General features: G+C 30.9%; 1 protein-coding gene across 2 annotated transcripts in view; it reads right to left on the minus strand.

Annotated features, from left to right (window-relative positions):
• The window catches only part of LOC140439504 (uncharacterized), a 177,302-nt gene that overhangs the window by 69,235 nt on the left and 87,311 nt on the right, over window positions 1–20,756 (minus strand). The window contains exon 1 of one of the 2 annotated variants that reach the window (XM_072529454.1): window positions 19,254–19,698. The exons of the other annotated variant lie outside the window; for it this stretch is intronic. Coding sequence (XP_072385555.1) covers window positions 19,254–19,350 — 97 coding nt within the window. The 5' untranslated portion in view covers window positions 19,351–19,698. Of the gene's footprint in view, window positions 1–19,253; window positions 19,699–20,756 lie in introns of those variants that run through there. 2 annotated transcript variants of the gene reach the window in all.

Below are 20,756 nucleotides of genomic sequence, written 5' to 3' on the forward strand. Positions count from 1 at the left end.
ATTATAAGTACAATAATAAAACTTTCTGGAACTCGTTGGCTTTCAACTCACCTTTCTTAATAAATTGAGATGTTTTAACATCTTATTTTGAAATTGTCTTATATGAAGATGAAATAAATAGTGGTACTATAATATTGCAAGCTTTAAAAGACACAGTAACAAAGTGCTACTTTCAATTTTTAAAACTTAGTTTAAACTTCTTGAACCAATTTAATGCATTATTTCAGTCAAAAAATATATTAATATACACTTTGCAGAAAGAGAGCAATATATTATTAATGCAGTTCTGTAAAAATTTTATTAAATTTACATCCACATAATTATTTCGTCATTCAGACAGAAACATTTGACTGTTATACATGCTTTGAGTCAGTAAAAATAAACGAACTTTATTTATGTGAAATATAATTTTTGTATTGGCAACTTAAGAAAGGTTTCTACATAAAAAAAGTATTTTACAAACAGTAAAAATTTAAGAAGGATCTAAAAAATCTGAAAAATTTTTTCATAATATTTTAATTCTTTTTTTTTTATATGTTAGTGTTCGTTACTTGGCTCTCACAAATACTTCTGTTGCAGTGAAAATTACGTTATTTTTGACTTGTCTCAGCTTTTCTCGTTATCGTTTTCTAATATTTCATTCTCAGCAATCTTCTTCGTTATTCTTTTTCTGTATAAGTATTCCCTATAGGTACTCAGCTATGGTCGCTACCTACGTCAGCAGAGTTAAGGGATTATTTTTGATGGATGTATATAGTATTTTTTCATATAAAAATGCGTGCAAGTCATTCAAGATTTACGACGTCAGAACCCCACAGCGTTGCCAAAACATCAGAATAGTTAGTAAGTGAGGAATTTTTAAAATGTCAACTATTTGTCAAACTATTATATAACAGTAAACACACTTAGTTTTAAGACTACTGCAACACACTAAAATACATAAGAAAACATTTTAATACAAAATTATATATTCTAAATTTTAAACTTACCTCTATTTAGAGTATTAATAATAAAAACGTCCCGCCATTATTTCTTGTTCAAAATAATCTATCTTATATGAAAGCCAATCAGCTTTCTATAGACTATTTAGTTGTTTTGGCATAGCACAATCACAATACACAACAATAATTAGTTTTTAAAGCTATTAATCTAAATTTAATATGTATTTATAAATACAATTTATTAATATATAATATAGTATGATCAAATTGTGTAAGAAATCAAAACATAAACAAAATTCTTACTCTAACAAAGCGGCAAAACTTTAAACAATTTTGCCACACGCTGAACTGTCAAAAAATTTGAAGTATTCCCATTTCAGTTGCGTACAATTGTCTAATATATTTAAATAAAATTATTATTTTGTGGAATATTAGACTTAAAGAGTTATTTCATAAAACTTAAATTATTAATATTAAAAAATGTTTTAGGTTATTTATTCAATATAATTCTAAAATTCCCAGTATAATGATGATTACATTTTTCTGATTATTATACCATGTTCACGACTATGAAAGATCGAGCAGTTCCGTATGGGTTTCGTATTATTAGATATATTTCGTATATTAAGGTTGACGTTCTGGAAATTTTAAATATAAGTGACGTCACTTTATGTAAATTGTGACGTGCACGCATTTTTATATGAAAAATACTATATCTTTGTTGGTTACAATTCTTAAAAAATGTTTAAGTTCGCTATTCGCGTAGTAATCACAAAACCATTAAAAAAAAGTTGTTTGGGTTCCTCAAACACTCCCAATACCCTGTAGGAGTAAAAATACAAAAACTATTTTAAAATGTGGCCCATTCCAGCTAAAAATCAACATGTCTCAGGAATTTTGCAAAAAAATTTCTTAAATTTTTATTGAATTTATTTCAGTTAAAGACACCACCTTGTATGTGTGTTATAGTAAAATTGTTTGTAGGTTTCTTTTGTTTTGCTATAAGATTCTTTGTAGCAAAGGAGCTTACAAATATATCATCACTTTCTAATTTAACTATAATTTACTTAAAATTAACAAAAATCCGTTTTTTAAATTCAAATAAAAAACCAAAATTAAATTCGAATTAAAGTTGAAAAAACAGTGAAAGCTAGCCTTACATAAAAAATGTCATTATATATTTGGTACTTATGGTAAATTGTGCACATTTCGGTTTATAAAAAAAGTATCCTATAAAGATGTAGGTTATGATGACCAACTGAGATGTTATTTATTGTAGTTGATTATAAACAGACATTTTTATTAGTAACTGGTTTCTTAATTTAATATCTTAATTATATTTTGACCTGTCTTACTTATGACAGACGAATTTTTTTCTACCAGTTCTTTATTGCATTAGTGCAATAAAAATTTTATTGCATCCATCTGTCATGTCATTCTACAACAGCCATTTTACATCATGATATACAAGAGGACACCATCCAACGACACATGTTTTGTTCATTTTCTGTGAGATTTTTACAAACAATTACATGTTTTGTTTTATTTTTAATTATATTACATACTGAATTAAGAAAATAATAAAATACAATTGATTGCATAATAATACCAATAATTTTGGGCTCAGGCCTGTTGAGCTTTAAAAAATATAGCTGCAGGTCTAAAAATGCATTCTGTCTGACAGTTGTGAGTAGTATTTAGGGTTTTTTTAGGAACTATAACTGATAACTGCAGAGTGACAAAAATGGATCGCATCAGAAATGAGGAGATAAAACGAAGAATGGCAGTAGAACAAGACATACTCGGCTACATCGAAGAAAAATGTTTAATTTGGTATGGACATGTGAGAAGAACAGATCATACATGGTGGATAGCAAAGATTTCGGATTGGAGCCCAATAGGAAGGAGGAAAAGAGGTAGACCCCGAAGATCATGCAGGGATGAAGTGGACGAGGCCATGGAGAGACGAGACCTTAGAGATGGAGAATGGCAGAACAGAAAGGACTGGAGACGTTGGCTGAAAGAAGGAAGGCAGCGACAGCTATAAAAATCCTTATATAGATAGAACTGATAACTATAACTGATAACTAAATAAGCATATTTTTATTTTCCCATTACTGCCTAGATGTTAAAGTTTTGCGGATTTTAAATAATATTTATCTAACCGTAGATAATGGTGGATTTTTTGACGTAGATAAGTCTTTTCGGTCAAGTTCGAAAAAAGGAAAGGAACAAGATACTTTTAATAAAGATACACCGTGCGTTAATCCCTTCATACATAACGCTTTCAAAATTATCCAATGAAAACCTAACCTCTTTTTTTTTGAAAGAATAGTGTAAATTGAATATTCCAAGAAAAATGACTTTAAAGAAAACCATGTCAACTCGTTGTACTCTTGCATGTGTGTTGACGAAACCACTCATTCGTCAGGAAGTTATATCGCTCATTTAATAATTGGTGTTCCATGCGATCAGATCTTATTAAAATTCTATTTAATTTCATGCAAGCAATTAGAAAAAACAAACTTGCAACTATGCAACAATGTCGCGTTTTGTACAAGAAGAAGTATCAACATTTGTTCTTCCTGCAGCTGTTCCTAACTATAAATAAATCCCTTTTTATATCTGATGTCGCCCGATGATTGGTCAAGGCAGGATAAAATTTAGAAACATTTTATACCAACTTAATACACGTTACTTATTTAGCACATGGAATGAACATAATTGCGAAAAGAGCTAGAAAATAGCATCGATATAATATACTAAGGATAGAGTCTAAGCTGATGATCTTAATAGCAAGCAACACACAAGAACTACAAAATATAATAAATGCGGTAGTTCACCACAGCGAAATGTTCGGTTTACATCTAAACGTTTCCAAAACTAAAACTTTAGTAGTTTCAAAGACGTCAATAAACGTACAGGTGTATGCCAAGGATCAAATAATAGAACAGGTAAATTACATAAAATATTTGGGAGCAAATATTAATAGTCAGTGTAATCTAAAAAAAGAAATCCTATTAAGAATCGAACAAGCAAGGAAAACATTTATGAGCATGAAAACATTTTTTACAAGATCAGATCTTAGTCTGCAGCTTAGAATCCGAATGATCAGATGTTACGTTTTTTCTGTCTTACTGTATGGCTGTGAAAGTTGGATAATGGACTCTCCAATAGAAAAAAGAAGAGATGCCTTTGAGATGTACATATACAGACGAATGTTGAGAATTCCATGGGTACAAAGAGTTACTAATGTTGAGGTACTTCGTCGCATGTGTAAACAAAAAGAATTACTAAGAATAATCAAAGAGAGGAAAATGTAATACTTGGGTCATGTGTTGAGAGGCGAAAAATATGAATTACTTCAAGTTATACTGGAAGGAAAAGTACAGGGCAAAAGATCAGTAGGAAGACGCCAGAACTCGTGGCTGAAAGACCTAAGGAGATGGTTCGACCGCTCATCCGAAGAAGTCTTTCGCGCAGCAGTTTCCAAAACTACAATTGCCATTTGGATCGCCAACCTTCGAAAGGAGACGGCGCCATGAAAAGAAGAGACTATTGATATTTTACATGTAACTGATAGACGACGGTAGTGGCATCACATTACTAACTACAATGTCCGACGTGAATTTGACAGGTGATTATTTCCCGATATTTTAATGTTAAGCAGGTAAAATTATGACATGTGTTCAAGTCAATAATTTAATATATTCTTTTTGGTAAATTAATAAATTTGTTAAATTTTTAATATTTTGCATCTAGTCACATCAGTGGCGTGCGATGCGCAACTACGTACCTGTAAAATATATATGTTTTATATGCTGTTATGTTATAAAAATAATAATTTCTTTAATTTTACAATGTTACACGTCATTATATCTTTTATACAAATGTAAATAACAACGAAAATAATTAATTACTGTACATATAGGTACCCAAAGAATTTTTTTCGTAAATCACTGACATTCTGGAAACAAGATCGGCCATTGTTACTAGCTACTTTGGACGCAAGTATTGATTCATATTCGTTTCAATATAATCGATTCGATTAGATTTGATATTTAGTTCAATATTCGATTAGATTCAATAGTCGCTTCGATTCGATTCAATAATAATTTCAAAAATTGATTCGAGTCGATAATCGATTTGATCAAATACGATATTTATTTGTATTCGGTTCTATAATCGATTCAATTGGATAACCGATTACATTCTATAATCGATTCTATTTGGTAGTCGCTGCCATTTGATTAGATAAAAGATTCGATTCGATTCGATAACCGATTCGATTCGATAATTGACTCGACTCGATAATCGACTCTATTGGATTCGATATTTGATTCGATTTGATTCGATTTAAGTCGATTTAATTAGATAATCCCTTCGATTTGATTCGATAATCGACTTCATTCAATAATCGGTTTGATTAAAAATCGATTAGATTCGATTCAATAGTCGATTTGATTCGATTCGATTCAATAACAGATTCGGTTCGATAATCGATTCGATTCGATAATCTATTCTGTTCGATAATCGATTCGATTCGATAATCCATTTTATTCAATTTTATAATCGATTCGGTTCGATAATCGATTCGAGTCGATAATTGATGCGGTAATCGATTTGGTAATTCATTTGATATTTGACTTGATTCGATTCAATAATCTATTCGATTCCATAATCGATTCATTTCGATAATCGATTTGATTCGATAATCGATTTGATTCGATAATCGATTTTATTCGATAATCGATTTAATTCGATAATCGATTCGAATCGATATTTTATTTAATATTGTTCTGAAGCTATTTTCTTATAGCATCTTAAAGTAATTAATATTTTAATGGTAATAAGCCATATTTAAAGTTTAAAATAAGTTTATTCACGTTTCAATTTCCACTTCGGAAATCGTTCTTAAAATACAAACACCGATAAATATAAACACCATATTTTATTTGATTCGATTCGATTCGATTAGACTGATTGTATTTTCTTTTTTTATAAAATGTATACAAATAAACTTATTTTAAATTTAAATTGTGGCGTATTCCCATCAAAAATAGTAAATTTTGCTTTAATTTATTTTACTTTATTTTTATTATTTTATTTTATTAATAACCATGCATGGCGCTGCCTTTACTACTTCATATAATATAGTGTGTGGTTGCACGTCGTGTTGTCGGGTGATGCGTCGTTACAGTCGTTAGTTTTTTGTGTCGGTTTAATTTTTTTTCACACCTCAGTGTGATCTACCGCTCCGTCCGTAGCGATCAGAAAGCTATGATTCCAAAATCAAATGTTTTTAGAAACTTACTGAGGTGACCGTTGTTGGTAATTTTTGCGAAGAATAGATTTAAAACCACATACTTTTGTATTTAATTTAATTTAAAAAATATTAACATTACATCCGTTTATGTGGAAGGAAGTTTCTCAATTTATAAATATATATGTACACAGATAGAAGTCGTAAGTTTTTATTGAAAAATTTTGAAAAACATTTGTTCATGATTTATCGATTTATCGGCGTCGCCCACGGATGTTTTATTGGTTGCCTATAGCTTCCTAAAACATGTTGCCGTTGGGTATTCTGAACCAATTTCAGTTGTTAGTTGATCGTCAAAGTGAGTACCGTGTTCTGTAATCCGATTAGACCCCACCTGGGTGACTAAGACACAATTTTAATTCGCAAGGTAACGAAGACAATTTTAATTCGTGGCGTTATTTGTTGTACATAGAAACTTTTTTTCTCCAGAATCGACATAATATTAGAATGAATGAATTACGAAAAAGAACAAGCCAAACTATTGGCACTTTGGCAGAAACTCGAAAATGATGTGTAAGAAATTATGGACTCCGATGATGAAAACGAAATTGATCACATAAGTAATCAGTCTGATGGTGAACAAAATAAAGAAATTGAAGAACTAGAAGTATTGGAATCTGAAAATAAGCGAAAAGAAGATAAAAAATATCCTTATTATTTAGGTAGGGATTCCAAAACAAAATGGAGAAAACACTATAGTAATAAAGCAGTTAGAACGAGGGCAGAGAACATAATTTCGAACTTACCAGGATCCAAACCATATGCTAAAAACGCTAAGACTCTTTTAGATTGCTGGCTTCTTTTTTTTTTAATAAAGAAATTCTTGAAGGTATCACGGTTTGCACCAATGTATTGATAGATAAAAAAGCGTTAGCCTACAAAGATAAAGCATATTGTAGCAGGACCAATATTGTTGAAATAAAAGCATTATTTGGCCTCCTCTACCTAGCGGGTGTTTATAGAAATGGTCATTGTAATCTAAAAGACCTTTGGCGAACAAATGATCGATTTCGTTCAGTGATGGCACTCAATAGGACCCTTAAGCTAGCGGGGACACATGAGCGGAATCCAATTTAACCTACGTAATATTTTTTCACCCATTTTTCACTAATTTATTACCACCCTAATAATTTTTCACCACCAAACCAACCTTAAGGGGAGCGATTCTGCTGGCTTAAGATTCAAGCTAGCAGAATTCAAAAAAGAAACTTTTTGTTGATGGCATATTTTTTCACCCATTTTTCACTAATTTATTACCACCCTAATAATTTTTCACCACCAAACCACCCTTAATGGGAGCGATTCTGCTGGCTTAAGGTTCAAGCTAGCAGAATAATAAAATAAAAAATCTTTTTGTTAATGGCATATTTTTTCACCAATTTTTCACTAATTTATTACCACCCTAATAATTTTTCACCACCAAACCAACCTTAAGGGGAGCGATTCTGCTGGCTTAAGGTTCAAGCTAGCAGAATTCAAAAAAAAAACTTTTTGTTGATGGCATATTTTTTCACCAATTTTTCACTAATTTATTACCACCCTAATAATTTTTCACCACCAAACCCCCCTTAATGGGAGCGATTCTGCTGGCTTAAGGTTCAAGCTAGCAGAATTCAAAAAAAAAACTTTTTGTTGATGACATATTTTTTCACCCATTTTTCACTAATTTATTACCACCCTAATAATTTTTCACCACCAAACCACCCTTAATGGGAGCGATTCTGCTGGCTTAAGGTTTAAGCTAGCAGAATTCAAAAAAAAAACTTTTTGTTGATGGCATATTTTTTCACCAATTTTTCACTAATTTATTACCACCCTAATAATTTTTCACCACCAAACCCCCCTTAATGGGAGCAAATCTGCTGGCTTAAGGTTCAAGCTAGCAGAATTCAAAAAAAAAACTTTTTGTTGATGACATATAGTTTCACCCATTTTTCACTAATTTATTACCACCCTAATAATTTTTCACCACCAAACCACCCTTAATGGGAGCGGTTCTTCTGGCTTAAGGTTCAAGATGGCAGAATTCAAAAAAAAATTTTTGTTGATGGCATATTTTTCACCCATTTTTCACTAATTTATTACCACCCTAATATTGTTTCACCATTAAACCACCCTTAAGGGGAGCCATTCTGCTGGCTTGCGGTTCAAGCCAGCAGAATTAAAAAACATATTTATAATATAACACAGTGTTTTGCTAGGTTTTTACGAATTTATTACCATTCTAGTAATTTTTCACCCCTTAACTACCCCTTGTGAAAAGTCAATAATTGTGTTAGATTAAAATTTAAATTTAATTTTTTTTCAAATTTACTGTCCACTACTTATAACTGAAATAAAAAAGTGTTTTGTTAAGTTTATACTAAACTTTGACCATCCTGATAATTTTGCTCGCATAAACCTATTCGAAAACTTTCCTACTAGCTGAATATTTGAACCAGCAAAATAAGAAAACAACGTATTTTTGAAATACCTCAGTATTCTGCTAAGTTTTTACTAATTTATTACCACCCTAGTAATTTTTCACACCTAAACTACCCCTTGTGATAAGTCAATAATTCTGTTAGGTTAAAATTTAACGTGAAAAAAATCTTTTTTTACAATTTCACTATCCTCTACTTATAACTGACATAAAAAAGTATTTTTACCCTGATAAGTTTTCATCTCTAAACCAATCTTATTTGGAAACATTCCTGCTAGCTTAATATTCGAGCCAGCGTAATTAAAAAAAATTATTTATAATATACCACAGTATTTTGCTAAGTTTTTACGAATTTATTACCAACTTAGTAATTTTTTATCCCTCGACTAACCCTTAGTGGAAGTCAATAGTTCTGCTATGTTTAAATTAAAGGTGAAAAAGTTTTGTTTTATAATTTTACTTAATACTATTTATAAGTAAAATAAGAAACTCTCTGGTTAGTTTTTACTAAATGTTAACCAATTCCACCATCTACACATTTACGCTGGTTGAATGCAAAGCAAATCTTTTCGGAAATATGAGATACTACAGTATTATGCTAGATTTGTACTAATACATTACCATCCTAGTAATTTTTCACCCTTCAACTACCCTCTATGAGGAGTCAATAATTCTACTACCTTAAAATTTAAGGTGATAAAAAATCTATTTTTATAATTTTACTGTATTCTATTTGTAACTGAAAATATAAATTGCTTGCCTGGTTTTTACTAAATTTGATCCACCCTTATAATTTTTGACCCCCTAAGCTTCAGATAATGGGAAACATTCAACAAGATACACATTGACGCTAGGTGAATAAAAAATCTTTTTGAAAACACAAGAGTGCTCTGCTAGAATTTTACTATATTTTTACCAGCCTAGTCATGTTTTTCTCAACTACCCTAATTGAAAAACATTTTCAAATGTTATTCTATACTAACTAATATTTATTTTTTCAATGTTTAAATATTAAAAATATGAAAACACTTTATTCCAAAAACTATAAATTTTACCTGTTTTAAAAAATTGACTCTGATTCGAGTCGTATTACATGGCTAAGCGAAATCGAATCGTTAGTCCCTTTTATGAATATAAAATAACTGAAATCAAGTTGAGTTTTAGTAAATACAATGGAATTTTTATATTTCACAGAATAAATTACCAGGTAAGAAATATTCAAATTGAAATAATTTTATTACGTCTATTACATTATTTATCTGATTGTAAAGGAGGATCGTCGGGATCGTGCGCACCTATTGCACCCTATTGTTAAAAGATTTGCATTCATTAGGTAGATGAAAATTTGAAAAATAATTTAGGTATTTAATATTTTAATAATATTTAAATAAGAAGAGTATTAACGATTGATCAAAACATAATTTTAAGATTAGGTGTATAACATAAAGAATTTATATTGCAAAACATTTTAAGTAGGTATATTCAAATGAGACCGAAATTACCGATTGATCAGAACAGCTGATATAGATTATTTGCGTAGTAAAATAAATTTATATTAGCAGCATTTTAAAAATTTAAAGATATTTGTATTTTAATTCTTTGTCGATTTTTCATTCATTGTCAGTTGAATATAGGTAAAAATTAAAGGTTATTACAAAAAAATATTAACTTATTTATTTTGTTTATGAAAATGTTTGAAAGAATCGCCCACGGAGAGATCTGGTTTCTCGGCACAATCCACACACTCATAAATTGGGTTTTTTCTTATTTTTAGGATAGGACATACTCTGCATCTTTTCGTTTTCGTTTAGCGTTTGTCCGATTTATTAACAATTATTTATAAGTAAATGTTCGCGTGCGATATTCCGTCTTTCTTTGCTTTTTTATAAATTAATTTACGAATTAATTCTAACCTTGATATCGTCTTTTATGTCTTTTGTTTAAAACTAAGTCTAACTTTCCACGGTACCATCGATTCATCTAGCGATAATTATTTTACTGGATAACGCAGAGCAGTCATTTTATTATTAAAAAGTCTATAACTGTTCTTATTCTATAAAATCGATCTTCAGGAATAACATTCGGTCCCATTGGATTATGGATGAAGATTAAGCACCTTAAAATTATAAGAAAAAGATCTCTTCCGATGTTCTGCAAAAAAGATTTTAAGCTGAATAGTGGATCTGTTTTCCAATAACCCTCCAATCTTGAAATCCGTATGTGTCAGTGTGGAAGATAATTCCCATAAATACTAGAAATTCAAATAAAGAAAGTAGTTTACATCTTTAAATGCTAGAATTTACACAAACACCAACTTCACCAACTTTTTTATATGATAAACATTGCAATATTGTTGTTTTGTACACTACCTATTTTTTAATAAAATTTTACAACTTAAAAAGGGATCATTCCCGTGAGTTGGCTGTATATCATATAGTTAAAAAACTCGAACATTGAAGTAAAACACTGTTGTGATTGGTATATTTAATTAAATTTTAAAAATCCTAAAGGATTAAGTTCAAAACGTTTTCGGACTTATCAGTCCAGTGAAATTTGTAGTACTTTTAGTAAGTAATTAATAAGTAATAGGTAAGTAGTAATTTTTAATTAAATATACCAATTATTACAACAGAAGTGTTTTTCACACACACACACACACTCGCACACACACACCGTGTAAATGTATTCAAGTATTTTTGAAAAAACAAATTTATTTAATTTTTGTTAAAGGGGTAGTAAGGGGTGAAAAATTACTAAAGTTGTAATAAATTCGTAAAAACCTAGCAGAACACTGGTAGATCATAAATATTTTTTTTAATTCTGCTAGCTTGAACCGTAAGCCAGCAGAATCGCTTCCCTTAAGGGTGGTTTGATGGTGAAAAAATATTAGGGTGGTAATAAATTAGTGAAAAATGGGTGAAAAAATATGCCATCAACAAAAAGTTTTTTTTTTTTTAATTCTGCTAGCTTAAACCTTAAGCCAGCAGAATCGCTCCCATTAAGGGTGGTTTGGTGGTGAAAAATTATTAGGGTGGTAATAAATTAGTGAAAAATGAGTGAAAAAATATGCCACCATCATAAAGTTTTTTTTCTGAATTCTGCTAGCTTGAACCTTAAGCCAGCAGAATCGCTCCCATTAAGGGTGGTTTGGTGGTGAAAAAATATTAGGGTGGTAATAAATTAGTAAAAAATGGGTGAAAAAATATGCATCAACAAAAAGTTTTTTTTTTGAATTCTGCTAGCTTGAACCTTAAGCCAGCAGAATCGCTCCCATTAAGGGGGGTTTGGTGGTGAAAAATTATTAGGGTGGTAATAAATTAGTGAAAAATTGGTGAAAAAATATGCCATCAACAAAAAGTTTTTTTTTTGAATTCTGCTAGCTTAAACCTTAAGCCAGCAGAATCGCTCCCATTAAGGGGGGTTTGGTGGTGAAAAATTATTAGGGTGGTAATAAATTAGTGAAAAATTGGTGAAAAAATATGCCATCAACAAAAAGTTTTTTTTTTGAATTCTGCTAGCTTAAACCTTAAGCCAGCAGAATCGCTCCCATTAAGGGTGGTTTGGTGGTGAAAAATTATTAGGGTGGTAATAAATTAGTGAAAAATGGGTGAAAAAATATGCCATCAACAAAAAGTTTTTTTTTTTGAATTCTGCTAGCTTGAACCTTAAGCCAGCAGAATCGCTCCCCTTAAGGTTGGTTTGGTGGTGAAAAATTATTAGGGTGGTAATAAATTAGTGAAAAATTGGTGAAAAAATATTACGTAGGTTAAATTGGATTCCGCTCATGTGTCCCCGCTAGCTTAAGGGACCTGCACTCAATAGATTTATATTTTTATTGCAGTGCTTACTGTCGCATTTACGTACGTTTAAAATTTGTCGCAAATTGTTAACAAGCTTGCTCACCAGGACAGTACTTGACTATTGACGAGAAGTTAAAGTCTTTTCGTGGGCGGCATTCCGGCAGTATATTCCGAACAAGCCCGCAAAATACGGGAAAAAATTTAGGCCCTAGTGAACTCCCGTACTTTTTATGTTTTTAATATGGAAATTTACGCAGTGCCCCAGCCAGATGGGCCGTACCAAATAATCAATAAACCTATTGATATTGTCCAAAGACTGATAGCACCAATTTCTGGTAAAAATCGAAATATCACTTTCGATAATTGGTATACCTCTTACGAACTTGTGAAAATTTTGCTTGAACGACATAGTTTAACTTCAGTAGGAAGTCCGAGGAAAAACAAGCCAGAGATTCCCCCAGGATTTATACAGATTAAGAACAGACAACCACAGTCCTCGGTATTTGTATTTCATGAACATATAACTATGGTATTCTATGTGCCAAAAAAAGGGGAAAAAGTGATTTCATTATCATCACTTCATCACGATGATGAAATATATAAATCTACCGGCGAGAAACTTTTGCCAGAAATAATAAGTTTTTATAACTTTACAAAAGGATGGGTTGATACGGTGGATGAGTTGACAGGAAGTTACAGTGTAGCTCGTAATTGTAGAAGGTTGCCACTAAGAATATTTTTTTCACTAATGGACCCAGTTGGAATCAACAGCTAGGTAATTTACAGAACATACACTAGTGACTATTCAAAGAAACGTCGTATATTCCTAGAAGATCTGGGATTGGGAACGAAAAAGTAATCCGCGACTTACAAAACATTTACAATCCAAAATAGTTGAAGTTATGGGAGAAAGTGACCAAGCTTCACCGAAAAAGTGTTCCAGAAAATCTGACCGGAAAACTAAACAAACGTGTAAACAAATCAATTTTAAATGGGGTCAATGTTACCCCACTTGGATTATTATACACACATTTTTCACCTGGGTGACGTCGGGTTAAGGAAAAGTAGTATTTTACTTTTTTACTTCTTTCATCACAATTAATTAGTACATTAGAATTACCTACTTTAGTTTTTAAATTTGTTTATGTTGTTTTCTAATTTTATTAAAATAAACAATAATTAATATACCATTATTAAATATCTGTTTCTATCGACATTATGCATATTTCTAAAAAAATACATATTTAATGCATATTTTCTAAAAGAAATGCATATTTAATGTATATTTTTGACTAAATTAGTGCATATTTATGAGCATGTTTTTCAATTTTTTTGCATATTTGCCTAATTTTACTTATTATGCTAACTTATGTCATCTGTTCCAGAAATGAACATATCGTTTTAAAATATAAAATAAACATGTAATTCTTTAGACTTTTCTTAGTGTAGAATAACTAATAGTCATTTCATGAAGTTTGTTCGCGACACCCGACTCATTGGCGCCTTACCCTCTTAAATATTTTTTCACACCTAAATAAAATAGGAGTAATCTTCACGCATCAAGTAGTGTTTTATCAGTTCATTCTCACACACCGCCCTTGAGGCATTGAATTTTTAAACACTCTCAATTTACGTAATAAATATTTCTCTCCGCCGAATTCGGGCATTTTTCTCATACATACGGTTTTCTCTTTCGTGTTATAAAGAAAGAATTTTTTGATATTGTATAGTAAGCTACGGCCGTGTTGGGCATCTACTCTAAAAAGATTTAATTATAAATCGATAAACTCAAAAGTGATTTTATTTCTCTGGAGCTATATTTGCTCATATTAAGAATCCTTATCCTTCAACGGTCACTGAAGAACCAAACCTATGGAGATATATCCATTCACAAGTCCTTTGAAGTAAGGCTTGGAATCAAAAGATTTCCAACCCTCGAATGTAGGTAGCCAGTTACAAGGCTCCCTCAACATCGGAACATGGCAAATTTTCGGTTTTAGCTGATTTTAATAAAAAACAATTATACACTATCAAGTTTTTGAAAACAGATACCTGTTGCCAGTTTGACCTATAAATATGTTAAATATTTATAAACTTTTTAGCTGATTTTAATAAAAAAAATTAACCAACTTACTTGCAACATGTGTATTTCTAAAAACTTTTTTTTCAGAAAAAAAAAACTATTAAGTTTTTAGAAATATACACATGTTGCAAGTTAGACCTATAAATATGTTAAATCTTTATAAACTTGATTTAATGTAATAAAAGGAACTAAACTGCGAAGCAAAGTTAGGGATATAGCTAAAAATTAAATAAACATATAAAATAAATAGATTAATTAAGTCACTTATCTACATCAACAAATAATACTAGTTATCTGTTATTGTTTAGTCAAAGAAATAAATAATTAAATTAAATTAAATTTATAAGTTGTTTATAGTTTATTACCCCAGGAAACGATACTGGGAGGTGTTTTTAAACTGGAATTTTTTTTTGCGTCTTGCCTTTTTATTAACATTTAAGCAAAGAACGCCACATTTTTCATTCATTTCAATATTGTGAAAAACTACTCATTCTAGATTAACCCTTAACAGGCGTTGTGACGCTGCGCTTAGGTGTGTGGATAGTACCCCCTCCTCTACTTGTCATTTACATTTGCGCTTCCCACTTTCCCAGTACCTTTAGCTCTCTGCCTTTAGTCCTTTAAGTTAGTCTGTTGTCAACCTCAACCTTACGGTGGAGTGTAGTGATTCCGTTCCGTTTAGTTTTCTAGTTACGCTGTGCTTGCCGTCCTCTGGCTGGACATCACTACGGTGGGTATGTTACAGACTACAATTATATCGGATATTCAATAAAATAATTTTGTTTATTTCTCGTCAAAAATGTCAAAGTATCTTGTTTCAAAACGAGTCCGATACGATGATCCTAATTTTGAAAAGGGAGTAGTGGAAATATTTCATTCGCTTGACTCTGATGTGGAATTGTCTGATCAGGAGGATGCTGATTATATACTCAGTGACCACGAAACCGAGTCAGAGGAATCTGCTGACGAAGAACCAGTTGAAGTAGGTATAATTCAAACTTCTGAAGAATCATCTTCTGATACTGAAAATGTTGAAGGCAGAAAAGAACCAAAATACTTTTATGGCCGAAATAGATTCAAATGGTCGGCAACTGCACCTAACAAAAATGTACGAAAACCAGCTCATAATCTCATAAAAATACCAACTTCCACTTTAGTAGCAGCAAAAGTAGAGCCTATTGTTGCCTGGAAATCTATATTTACAGCAGATATGACACAAGAGCTTATTAAGTGGACAAATAAAAAACTTGAAAATGTCAGATTTAGGTATTCAAATTCCTCAAGAACGGAACTCCGCAATGTCACAGTTGAAGAAATGAGCTAGTCTTGCATTATTCAAATCATGAATGTGTTGCTTGTGTGAGTCCATTTCAAAAGGTAAAAGAAATAATAAATTAGACTTACTCACAATCAATTTAATTTAACTATCCAGACGACCGGTTTCGCTTTCTACAATATGCAAAGCATCTTCAGGTCTCGATACAAAGTTAAATAAATGCTGAAATAATAAACCCATATTAGGGTGTTGTCTAATAAAGATAAACAAAGATAGATGATATAAATTACAGTAATTATGCCAATATTACATGTCTGTGGTTTTTCAAAATGAATAAAATGTTTAAGCAGACAAGGTAAGACCTATAAATTGGTAAAATAGTCTATTAAACTGTAATAAATTAATAAATGAACAAATAAATAAAACATTACTTACATGCCGGTACTCTATTAATTGATGGTTGAAAGAACATGTTTCAAACTATCCTGTATCAACAACTATACAGGATCAAATCCCCAATCAACAATACAGGATAGTTTGAACCATGTTCTTTCAACCATTAATTAATAGAGTACCGGCATGTAAGTAATGTTTTATTTATTTGTTCATTTATTAATTTATTACAGTTTAATAGACTATTTTACCAATTTGTGGGCCTTACCTTGTCTGCTTAAACATTTTATTCATTTTGAAAAACCACAGACATGTAATATTGGCATAATTACTGTAATTTATATCATCTATCTTTGTTTATCTTTATTAGACAACACCATAATATGGGTTTATTATTTCAGCATTTATTTAACTTTGTATCGAGACCTGAAGATGCTTTGCATATTGTAGAAAGCGAAACCGGTCGTCTGGATAGTTAAATTAAATTGATTGTGAGTAAGTCTAATTTATTATTTCTTTTACCTTTTGAAGAAATGAATTGCTTTCTAGGTTTACTGATTTATACAGCTGTGTTTAAATCAACCCATGAGTATATAGCCTCCTTGTTTGCAACAGACGGAACAGGACGAGATATTTTTAGACATTCTTTGTCTGCAAAAAGATTTTCCGCTCTTATCAACTGTTTGAGATTCGATGATCCAGTTGATCGACAAGAACGGAAAAAAACTGACCCAGGTGTTGGAATAACGGAATTACTTGAAAAATTCAATCAAAGCTCACAAACCTCATTTTCTTTAGGGTCTAATACAACTGTTGATGAAATGTTAATAGCATTTCGTGGCAATTGCCGCTTCAAAATGTATATGCCATCAAAACCGGCTAAATATGGATTAAAATTGCAATGTCTTGCCGATGCCAGAACGTGTTATATTTATAACACATATCTATATTGTGGTAAGGGTAGTGATAGTACTGGACTCTCTGAAGCAGAAAAAAAATTTGGTGTACCTACCCAAGCTGTTATTAGATTGTGCAAACCAATATTTGGCAGTAACCGTAACGTTACTACAGATATTTGGTATACATCAATGGAATTAGCACAAACTTTTAGAACTAACGGTCTGACTCTTGTGGGAACAATAAAAAAAATAAAAGGGAAGTTCCTAATGTTACCCTAATTGTTACCCTTGCGTAATAGAAAAGTGAGTTCTTCACTTTATGGATTTACTAAAGATTATACAATTCTTTCACACGTGCCGAAGAAAAACAAGGCATTTTATTTCTTTCTTCCGCTCATCATGCGATAGAAACAGATCCGTTTACTGAGAAAGATGAAATAAATGTATTTTATAACAACACTAGAGGTGGCGTTGATTCAATGGATCAAAAATGTAGTATTTATTCTTCAAGTCGCCGAACTCGTCGTTGGACAATGGCAATCTTTTTTCGAATTCTTGACATGAGTACAACAAATTCATTTATTATACATCAATCACACCGTGATAGAGACATTCTTATGGAATTCATGAAGATTGTTGCTAAACAGTTGATTGAACCATATATGAGAGAACGGTTTCAAGATTACCACGTGAAATTCGAATGTCAATCGGTCGTATCCTAGGGGAGAAAAATGTGCCATATGATGAAACTAATGCTGGTTCATCCGAAAAACTAACACGAGAAAATCGAAAAACTTGCTCCATATGTCCACCAAAAAAGAAGAGGAAAACTTAATATCTGTGTTTTTCTTGCAAAAGACCTATTTGTTTAGAGTGTTCTAAAAAATTTTGCCTAGATTGTGCGGAAAGCGAAGTGCAAAATGACCCGCAAATTACGTGTACACGTTTTTTAGTTTATTTAGTTTTTTTTTCATAAGTAGCATTTTTATGTTCATTTGTCATTTAACATTTTGTATATGAATTTCGATTAATTTTTCTTATTAATAATTATCTATTTTAAGTAATGTCTGCTCGTGTTTTTTTCATGGCAACATTTTCAGAAAATATATTTTAACAGAAATATTCAAAACAATTTTTTGTCCTGAAAAGTTTTTGTATACAATGGTTAATTATATTTAACATAATATACTTAAAATGAAAAACTAGCTTTTCTTCTTCAATAATGCATGTTTTTAATTGTTACGTCAGAACGCCGTTTACGCACAAAATATACACCACGCCAGTTGAGGGTTAAAACGTTCAACAGACGACTTTCTTGAAAATACTTGCTCTTTAAAATCAGATTTTCTAAATTAAAAAATGATTATAAGCAAAAAAATTAATTTTTAAATTAATTAAATTAATTAATGGTTATTGCAAATTAAACCCGAAAGTAATCATTTTTTCAATTGTTTATAATTAATAAAATAAACAATAAAGACATTTAAAACACATTTCATAATGTCATCTTTTATGTACTAACTACATAATATTTGCGAAACATGGGTCCAATCGGTTAAGTAGCTTTTAAAAAATTTTATTTGTTTATTCCATTTGAAAGAAAAAAGGTCATTTTCAAATGACTACAAAGGTGCTTTAACAATACTTAGAATGTTTTTTTTTTGGTCTGAGTCTCTTTATGTCTCAAATTTTCATGTTTTAAAAAGTATAATATTTCTTAATTATTTACTTGCAAACAATTGATGCAGAATGAAGTACCATTACCAGTATATTAACAATATCCCTAACTTATGCTGCGCACTATATTTTTCAATAAGGTCGGCCGAAGAGCGCATCCCACAAATATTGACAATACCTATCATTTTAAAGTTATCTACTTAAAAACATACATTTGTCTAAATTGCCGTTATAAATGAAGCAGGTTAAATTAAACTATTAGAAAAATATTTTCTATTTCTAAGAAACTAAAAAAATTCATTTATTTTATATTTTGAGAACAATTTATGAGCTGAAAATTAAAACATGATAAATATTATTTAATTTAATAAAATTGTGGGTTATTCCAATTAAATTTCAGAACTGTAACTCTAATTCAGAAATAATAAGAGTACATTACCTTGTTTAAAATATCCCAACCTTCTACACTCCCCAGTCCACACAAGCACCGCAAAAATAAATAAAAATAAACAAAAGATCTTCCGGCCAGAGAACATATCCAATTGGACTCATGTCTATTGCAAAGCACAGCACTTCACCACTACAGCATGACACTGGCGGCACATTCTCTCCAACTTTTTAGTTATTAATATTCAATTTATAAAAAAATTAAGAACAAAGTTCCGAACATCATCAAAAGTACTTATGCACTCAGTTTGTTTTTAGCTTATTTCGTTATCGGGTCTTTCCAATAAGGATTATCAATAAACAACTTATAAAAGTTTACTGTCCGACAACTTTGTTGAAAATACGTTATTCTTATTCTAACTACCTGTTGACTATAGAAATATGCTGCCAGAAGGCAAACGGATTAATAAAGAAGAGAAGCGTGCCGAAAAGAATCTGAATCGGTATTTAGTTTTAGCGTTACCAGCTGACCTACTACAACTCTTTTATAAGAAATGCATTGGCGTAGTGGGTTCTTGCACTTGCGTAGATATTGCATAGGTATTTGAAGATTTGACAAAACACTATTTTATGACATCAATTAACGCAGTGATTAGAAGAAGATATTGGATTTTCTTCATTAATACCTCTTTATAAAAATTTTATTATTTAAAATTTTCTAAAAAAAAATCCACTATATGAATTTAAATGCATGGAGATTTTAAAATTTTGTGAATTTTCGGTTGAAAAACTAAATTTTAATCAACCCTACTATTAAAGTAATGATACAATATATTTGCGATATATTAATAAAAACAAAGAACTAAGAAATGCTACGACTTACTACAAAACAGGTAAAGCAGCATGGTTTGTTGAAATACATCCTAAGTTTCTTTCTTCGATGCGGCAAAACAAAACAAAAGTTTCTTATCAAAGTTTATTAAAATAATTTATCAACAGGAGTCTTATCAAAAGCTTTTAAAACTTTAAAGATAACCGTCATATTGAAACCAAACAAGCCACGCTAAGGAGTTACAGACCAGTAGCTCTTTTAAGCTGCTGGTTTCCAAAACTAAGAAAAAAACATCATTTGTATTTATGGACCCTACGACCTAGTTTAGAAGAAAGGTCTTCCTTAGATACTTGTGGACTACTACAAGATCTGTTTTGACTCCAGCCTATTCAACCCTTAGATATGAGACCTTTTGAACTGCCCAACATTAGAACTTTGAAGCCACCAGCACAACTTAAACAGATAATTTGACCACTTTGAACGAATACTATAAAAAAGGAAGAACCATGCTTAAATAGACTAAAGCTGACTACTTCCAGATTATTACAGGAAAGAAAACCAACAACTGAAAGTCTCTTTTTATAATACTGTGCACAGAAACCTATCTTTCGAAAAACTTATTGAAAATACAACCTCCAATAAGGACGCGTAACAATATTATCCAGCAGCTATTTGAAACTTCGTGGAGATCTTCGTCTAATACATTACAAACTTTAGCTCTGA

This window comes from Diabrotica undecimpunctata, chromosome 4 (assembly GCF_040954645.1).
Source record: "Diabrotica undecimpunctata isolate CICGRU chromosome 4, icDiaUnde3, whole genome shotgun sequence".
NCBI classification, from domain to species: Eukaryota; Metazoa; Arthropoda; class Insecta; order Coleoptera; family Chrysomelidae; genus Diabrotica; species Diabrotica undecimpunctata.